Raw genomic sequence first — 7,960 nt, 5'->3', positions numbered from 1 at the left:
GATGATGTATCTATTTGGGGAGAAGAGGCTGTATGCTTCTACCTCTTTGAGGGCCTGGGAGACGGATTCCTGACCGAAGGGGCAGCGGATCTTTTTGAGGGCGAAAAGCTCAGACGTGTTCTTGTCCTGGACGAGGTAGACGTAGGAGAAGCCGCCCTGGGTAAATAAGTCGGATTGATTTCGTCAGCTTTTCGGTTTCCACTTTCCTTCATCTCATCACCTCTCATATTATCGCATTCAGTGGGAACCCGGGTACACGCGCTTATTAGAATATAACATACCTCTCCTAGTAGTCGGAGTAGCTTGAAACTCCTGTTGTTGATCTTCAGTTGCGGGGAGTTAGGGAAACAGCACATGCAGTCTGTGAAAGTGTAGAGGAGATCGAAGAAGTATTGCGACATGGTGGGGATGGAATGTTAAAAGGGAAGTATATAAGAGAAGCAGAATAAGAAGGGAGGGCTGCCAGGAATAGTATTTAGATCAGCATGGAATGGAACTACTATTTATGGGAAGGTGTTGAGGACGCTGGCGCAACAAAACAAATTGAGCACAAGCGATATGGATATGAATTAGAGATAGATCAAGCAAAGAAAGGAAGCGCTCATTGCACAGCGGCAGGGTTGGTGGTGTATGTTAAGGAGCTAATCTGTGTATCCAGTATATCAGATAGTTGCAATGTGTTTGGGGGAATTTGTCTGAGTGTTGATTGAGGCTGAGACGCAAAATACGATGCTTGGGCTGAGCTAACAGCGAAATTGTATGGAGAGAGATGGCATGCATGGAGTGAGAAGGTTAATATTTAATAGCACCCAGGGAATAATCAACTAGAATAAATAAACAAAAGGAGAACTTGCCAGTGCGATCTGAACCATGTATCTGGACCTGGTGTTATACAAATTGTACGGAGTACAGAAGACATTAATCTCTTCACCCTCTATAAATACTTATGTTTAGCTTTTAGGGAGTGAGTAAATAAATAAAGCAATAGATAATTTATTTGGAGATTATTTTCTATTTCTTCCTTTTCCAGCCGAATTGTAAATATCATTGTCGTGTCCCTTTGGATGCAAATATTTGTACTTATAGTTCGCCAATCAACACCGACAACTTCCAAATCTTCTCGTCTTCTTCTGATCCACAACCCAAATGTCTCCTTTTCACAACGACTGTCTATGTATCACCAAGATCTTTCCTCTGCACTCATTACACTGTTTTCTTCCCTCTCATGCTTGACTTGAATTGCACTTCTGGCTATTCTCAATTCTATGCCTGACATGTTATTACGGATCTCTTAAATAATCTGCCCTATCCCTGCACTATTTAACTATTTACTCCACCAGAACTTTATTTACACAACATCACGCACGATTATGGCGCCCCTTGACGATATCCAGGTCGGAGACCTGGTGAACGTGCCAGGGGGCATGTACGGCACTGTCAAATTTCTAGGCCCAGTCGCCGGGAAACCTGGCCGCTTTGCTGGTGTTGAGCTGGCCCCCGAACATGCCGGCAGAGGCAAGAATAACGGCGATGTCGAGGGCCGGAGCTACTTCACCACATCACTACCAGGCTCCGGCATCTTCGTGCCTATGAATAATAACAAATATGTCTCCAAGCGGACTGCATCTATGGGCAGCACACCGCCCACACCTTCTAAACCTCCCTTTAGCAAATCCGTCGGCCCTGGCGCAGGGCCTGGCCCTCTCTCTGTAAACAGACCCAAATTCAGACGCCCGTCCCTCCCACGGCCTGAATCACCACGAGCCTCTCCGCCGAAATTGAACCTGACCGCCCTCCGGACGCCATCCGCATTTTCTAAGAGCATCCCTGCCAACGGAGGTGTTCCTCGAACGCCGCTCAGGGCTACCCGGCCACCCAGTCGCCCGTCATCTAGAATCAGCATCGAGAGTGGAATGAACACGCCCGGGTCAATAAAACGGCATGACACGAGAACACCAGCACTTAACGACGGCGAGTCAACAGATAGAATCAAACATCTGGAGAAACAATTGCGTGATCGTGATAAACAGCTGGAAGACCAGGCATCGACACTCGCAGAGTTTCAAAAGAGCATTACCGAGTTGGAGGGTCTGGATGCGCTCCAGGTGCGCGCACAACTTCGTGAGAAAAATGAGAAGATTGCCGCTCTCACGGCGGAATTCGACAGCCATCGAGCAGATTTTCGTAGCACTTTAGATACTCTGGAAGTGGCTGCCGCGGAGACTGAGAGGGTCTACGAGAGAAGACTAGAGGAGCTGATGCAGGCTAATAGGGAGCTACAAGATCGTGGTGAGGATGTGGAAACTGTCGCAAGGCAACTTAAACAATTGGAGGAATTAGTCTCGGAACTAGAAGATGGTCTCGAAGACGCTCGTCGGGGCGAAGCTGAGGCAAGAGGAGAAGTGGAGTTCCTCAGGGGTGAGGTTGAAAGGACTAGGCTGGAATTGAAGCAGGAAAGGGAGAAATCAAATTCGGTATATAAAGGAGCCGGCGGTGATGGACATGCCAGCTCAAAAGACCTGGACCAAAAGGATGATGAAATTCGCGGTCTAAAAGCTATCATCCATTCCCTCAGCAGAGGTGAACCGACCGGCCTCACACACATTAATGTCGGGACTGCCAATAATGGTGACCACCAAGATGCAGACCGCATCGCCAGACTCGAACATCGTATTGAGGAACTCGAAAGCCTCGCAGACCATAAGTCCTACCGCATTGAAGAATTAGAGCGCGAGCTCGAAAACGCCCAGAATCAGAACCGCCCCGGCCGCAACCGCAGCGGTACCATAACCTCCTCACCTCTCAAACAGCGACACAACAGTGCCGGCACTGGCACGGGCGCTGGTGGCGCCAACCACACTCATACCCTCTCTGATCGCACTATCGTCCCCAATGACTGGCACGACACCACCTCTCCACCCCCCAGAAGCAGCAATGGCCATAACCAATACCCTCACTTCTCCCCACCGCACCAAAACGAACCCATTCGCCACCAGCAGCAGCTCGAAAGCATGCAGGAATCTGACTCTCGCTCCTCAAGCACAGAGGACAGCGGCGCGCTCTGGTGCGAGATTTGCGAAACAAGCGGACATGATATCCTTACCTGCACCAATATGTTTGGTTCTGCTGCCGCCAATACGAACGCAGCAGGTAAGTCAGTTGCAAATAACAGCAAGAGCAACAACGGCTACAACAGCTTCAACGGCAATACCCACCAACGCCAACAAAATAACCTGGGCACATCAACAACAAATGGGTACAACAATAACAACAAGGCCAGTGGAAGCCCCAGCTCGCAACGCACGGGGCGTGATGCGGTGCTGGAAGGGTTGAAAGGTATCGGCGGGCTGACAGCTAACATGTCGCCGGTCGCTGGTAAGGCGTCTGGTGTCATCGATGAGTCAAAGTGGTGTGCTCTGTGCGAGCGGGATGGGCATGAGAGTATCGATTGTCCGTTTGAAGACTGAAGTACTTAGTTTTTTTCTGACTCTCCTCGAACGAGAATTACGGGTCTCAAAGCACCATGGGCCCCTCTCCGTCTTTATTCTTGTTGAAGAGCTAAATTAATTGGGTTGCTGAGTAAGTGAGTGAAAGGTTAAGCTTGAAAGGAATTCGAGCTAGGGAGCGGTGGTGTTAATGATGGATGTTACAGGTTATATATTTATATTTTGCGCTCTGGCTTCATTCTTTCTCCGTCCGTTTTCTTTTCTTTTTTACCCTTCTCTATCGCCTCGTATCTTCCTTTTTCGAGACATGTCATTCATGGTGCGGTGCGGGTTTTATTGCAATGTTTTCCCCCATTTCGTCTCGGTATCTTTGTGAAATCAGACATTTGAGACCTTCTTCATCCCCCGAAGCCCTTCTCGGCTTTCTTCTTTATTCCGGCTATTTATGAAGATTGATGTATTTGGCTGATGGTGACATAAGTTACTATCTATTGTGTTTATAAGGTCTCCCCTTAACACCACCCAAACCAATCTTCAACCCCATCCGCCTCGCCACCCTCCTGTTTTCTTGCTTCCCCTCTTGCTCTTTCTATCTTTGTTTTTCTTTGCTTCTTCTTCTTTTTTGTAATATTCGTTTCCACTCTATACAGCCCGTTGTAATTCCTCTTTACATCATTCATCTTCCGCTGTAAATACACAAAATCAACACCTTGATATCTCTCCCCGCAACCACATGCCTACTATTTTCAAATCCCGTTACCAATCCTCCTCCAGAATATCTAAGTGCTCCCACGTTTATCTTCGTGGGATTCCTAACCCTAGGTAGCTAGCAGTCTTGATATTTGCTTACTGCTCTGCCAGCTCTCAACTACACAGAGTGCAACACACTACGAAATGATCATTCGAATTTACTATTCACTCAACCATTTAAGCTCCATTAAGTTCATCTCATTCTATTTCAGTTCAGTTCGGTTCGGTTCAGTTTCTTCTTTAACTGCTGTTTGCTCACTGTGATTGACTTTCTCCACATTATACCTACGTTCTGCTAATGTGGGGGTGAGGCGGGCAACACAGTGCCTGGGGTCCCTAAAATATTTCGAGCCATGGGTAATAACTCAGGGTAATCTGTTCTATTTGGGCCATTTATATATCTTCGTGATGGTTGAATTACGACTAACTCCCGCTTGACTTCTCTTGGACTGTTGAAGGTGAAAATAACGAAGGAAAAAGCAGAGATAGAATCGAATTTACTACAATACATTGTTCCTGTCAACTTCATGCCCGCCATCGAATGTAAAACAGATACCAGTGATCTGATAATATTCGACATACCATCCAACCATCCTCCATAACCACCCGTATCCTACTCCGGAAACCTCCCCGGCTGTACCACCTCACCTTCCGCATACCTGACCCCCGCCACCATCCCACACGAACCACACCTCCTTTTCCCCTCATCCGCCGCAAACCTCTCCACGACCTCCTTAACCTGCGTGCCCAGATCTGTGCACACAAAACTCGTCTCCCAAACCACCCCCTTACACCCAACGCAATACCACCTCAAGGTATCCTCCGCCCCGTCAGCCCTCGGCATCTCCACGACAATACCGACAGTGTCCGCAAAGCGCACAGGACTGTGTGGTGTATTTGCAGGCAGCAGGAACAGGGACCCTTCATGGATGGGTGTGTCGTGGAACGTCGGCGGGGAGGTGCTGGTGTCGACAGTTTTGAGAAGCATGGCGCCGCGGTGTTGGTAGAAGAATTCCGGAGTCGTGTTGATGTGGTAGTCTGTGCGGGCGTTGGGTCCGCCGACGACCATCACGGTATATCCCTTTGTGGCGGGGGAGGATGGGTGGTAGACGCAGTAGTTGTTAATGGGTGGTTGGAGGAGGTGAGCGTTTTCGGTGAGCCTGTAGTATTGTGTAAAGGGATTTTGAGGGTTAGTTATTATATTTGGGGGCTTGCTTCTTTTTTCTCTGTTTCTTTGATTTTTGTCATTTCTCCCACTTTGTTTTTTTACGCCTTCTGTTTTTCTTTTTTATGGGTAGAGTATGAGAATGCAGGAATATATGTGTGGTGAGATGGTTTACCATCGAGGAATGTTGAGTGCCGGTGGGAGCATATCTGCTGTGGCTTGCTGGGGATCTCCCCTGTTATGTCAGATGCGGAAGCAAGGTGTTTGAGTAATGCAATAAATCAAGAGCTGGGATGGGTTTCGATTTCTCGCAGCGTAAATATGAGATGAGCCCTCAATCGCAGTCGTCGGATGAATTCAGCAGTGCGTCATAAACAAGTTTGGACCCGATCTATGACTTTAATCGCCCACCCTCGAACATACTCCCCTCGCTGTCATGATACGGTGATTACACACCTTCAGAACAATATTTGTAAGCGATCCTAGATAGTTAACGTAATTCCCAAGCGAGCGAGCAGCCAAATTCTTCCACCTACTAATTTACCTACTCATCCACTTCAACGCGCAATTATGCCACCAATTCGCTCTAAAGATGCTAGGAACTCTATAGAGATAGAGGGAAGACTTGAACTCGCGATAAATGCTATTAAAAAGCAGGAAATATCCTCTATTTCTGAAGCTGCACGCATCTTTAATGTGCCACGCTCTACACTTGGTCATAGACTCAGTGGTCGATCTTCACGGGTGAATTTACGCGCAAATTCACATAAATTAACTCCTGCTGAAGAGGATAAGCTTGTTCAATGGATCCTAGACCTAGCTTTACGAGGACTACCACCCCGGCCTGCATTTGTGGAGAATATGGCTAATCATCTTCTTGCCATACGGAAGCCTAGCCATACAAACCACCCTCCTCGCGTTGGCAAGAACTGGGTGTCAAATCTAGTGGCACGCCGTCCAGAGCTCCAATGCCGCTTCTCAAGACGCTATAACCATGATCGGGCCAAGTGTGAAGACCGCAGGATTGTGGAGGGTTGGTTTAAGACCCTAGAGAGGGTAATTAATGACTGAGCATGGGATTGTGTTTGAAGATATTTACAACTTTGATGAAGCTGGGTTTGCAATGGGGCTCTGTGCAACTACCAAGGTCATTACTAGTGCTGAGCACTAAGGACGAGCAACTCTTATACAGCCTGGGAATCGTGAGTGGGTGACTGCAATTGAGTCAGTCAACGCGTTCAGGATGGGGCCCCTCCCGCCGTATATTATCCTCAAAGGTCACAATATTCAGGAAGGCTGGTTTGACGGGCTGCCCGAAGGGCTGGAGATTGGATGTTAGTCCCTAATTGCTGGACCACCAGATGAGATAGGAATCAAATGGCTTACACGGGCTGTTTTATTCCAGCTGCAAATCCCACGCAGGGTTGGAACCCCATATTCTTCTTATTCTAGACGAGCACGGCAGTCATCTTACTCCGGAATTTGACCAAATCTGCAGTGAGAATAAGATTATTCCTCTCTGCATGCCACCACATTCTTCACACCTTTTGCAGCCACTAGATGTGGGTGTTTTTGCACCTTTAAAGCGCGCGTACGGAACCCTAGTTGAACAGCGAATGCGGCTAGGATTCAACACCATTAAGAAGGCAGATTTCCTAGATGCCTATCCTGCAGCACGTCGGGAAGCCTTCAAGGCTTCAAACATTCAAAGTGGGTTCAGGGCCACTGGAATAGTTCCATTGGATCCTCAATGCGTTGTTCAGCAGCTGAATATTCAACTCCGAACCCCTACTCCCCCAGCCAGCAGGTCAAGCAATTCAACGTCATCCTGGATCCTACAAACACCTAGTAACCCCCGGCAATTGCAGAAGCAGGTGAATAAGGTCAGAAATCTTATGGATCAGGATCAACCTCATGGGTTAGTGGAAGGCTTTGACCAAATAATCAAGGCCTGCGAATACGGGATGGTCAGCGCCATGGTTATGAAGAAGCAGTATGAGGATATTTTCAATGCAAATGAGAAAGAGAAGCAAAAACGCAAGAGGTCTACACGCAGGATCCCAAGTGCAGGGGGTCTAACTAGGAATGAAGCTCAGAATCTTATTATTCCTGCAGCTGAGCCTGTTGAACAGCCTGTTATTCAACATTCCGTACCTGCGGCCCCGGAGCCTAGACCCCGCATACGAGCGCCACAACGCTGCAGCAATTGCAATACTGTTGGGCATACAAGAATAAGATGTCCTCAACTTCATGTAATTTAATTTAATTTAATTAGTGGTTGGTGGGAGTAGATAATTTGATTTAAATTCTGGTTAGTTGAGATATGCTAGTTTTGCTGCTCGCTCGCTTGGGCTGCTCGCTCGCTTGGGAATTACGTTAGTTAACTAGTTAACCTGTTATGGTTTGGTATTACCAATACACCCAGTTTCCGCATCTTATCAGCTCTCGGATAAGCATTTATCCACAAAAAAAAAAAAAAATAACCACACTTCAATCTCGAAAGTGCCCAGGTTGTTTAACAACATTTGGTGACTTTGTGAAGAAAAACTTCCGGTCATTTCATCTTCGCATGCGTTGATAGCAGCTGTTTTTTGTTTTT

At 47.5% G+C, this 7,960-nt stretch overlaps 4 protein-coding genes across 4 annotated transcripts in view; 2 read left to right on the top strand and 2 right to left on the bottom strand.

Annotated features, from left to right (window-relative positions):
* HCAG_02753 (conserved hypothetical protein) overlaps nucleotides 1–401 on the bottom strand; it is a gene marked incomplete at both ends in the record, with an annotated part of 1,632 nt that extends 1,231 nt beyond the window's left edge. Inside the window, 2 exons of the mRNA XM_001542532.1 lie at nucleotides 75–156; nucleotides 282–401. Of these exons, the coding sequence (XP_001542582.1) occupies nucleotides 75–156; nucleotides 282–401 (202 nt within the window). The remainder of the gene's footprint in view (nucleotides 1–74; nucleotides 157–281) is intronic.
* Nucleotides 402–870: 469 nt separating this feature from the next.
* HCAG_02752 (conserved hypothetical protein) lies at nucleotides 871–3,467 on the top strand (the record flags this gene model as incomplete). Its single annotated transcript, XM_001542531.1, has 3 exons — nucleotides 871–899; nucleotides 1,087–1,174; nucleotides 1,341–3,467. 3 exons carry the CDS (start codon nucleotides 871–873, stop codon nucleotides 3,465–3,467), a joined length of 2,244 nt encoding a protein of 747 aa, XP_001542581.1.
* A 1,342-nt stretch (nucleotides 3,468–4,809) lies between these two features.
* HCAG_02751 (3-hydroxyanthranilate 3,4-dioxygenase) lies at nucleotides 4,810–5,568 on the bottom strand (the record flags this gene model as incomplete). Its single annotated transcript, XM_001542530.1, has 2 exons — nucleotides 4,810–5,356; nucleotides 5,537–5,568. 2 exons carry the CDS (start codon nucleotides 5,566–5,568, stop codon nucleotides 4,810–4,812), a joined length of 579 nt encoding a protein of 192 aa, XP_001542580.1.
* A 363-nt stretch (nucleotides 5,569–5,931) lies between these two features.
* On the top strand, nucleotides 5,932–7,622 carry HCAG_02750 (conserved hypothetical protein; the record flags this gene model as incomplete). Its single annotated transcript, XM_001542529.1, has 3 exons — nucleotides 5,932–6,417; nucleotides 6,554–6,695; nucleotides 6,784–7,622. The coding sequence occupies 3 exons, from the start codon at nucleotides 5,932–5,934 to the stop codon at nucleotides 7,620–7,622; spliced, it is 1,467 nt and encodes a 488-aa protein (XP_001542579.1).
* Between the last annotated feature and the right edge of the window lie 338 nt (nucleotides 7,623–7,960).

This window comes from Histoplasma capsulatum, genomic scaffold (assembly GCF_000149585.1).
Source record: "Histoplasma capsulatum NAm1 scaffold_2 genomic scaffold, whole genome shotgun sequence".
Lineage (NCBI taxonomy): Eukaryota > Fungi > Ascomycota > Eurotiomycetes > Onygenales > Ajellomycetaceae > Histoplasma > Histoplasma mississippiense.
Note: the sequence above shows the minus strand (reverse complement) of the source record. Positions and strands in the feature narration are given on the sequence as shown.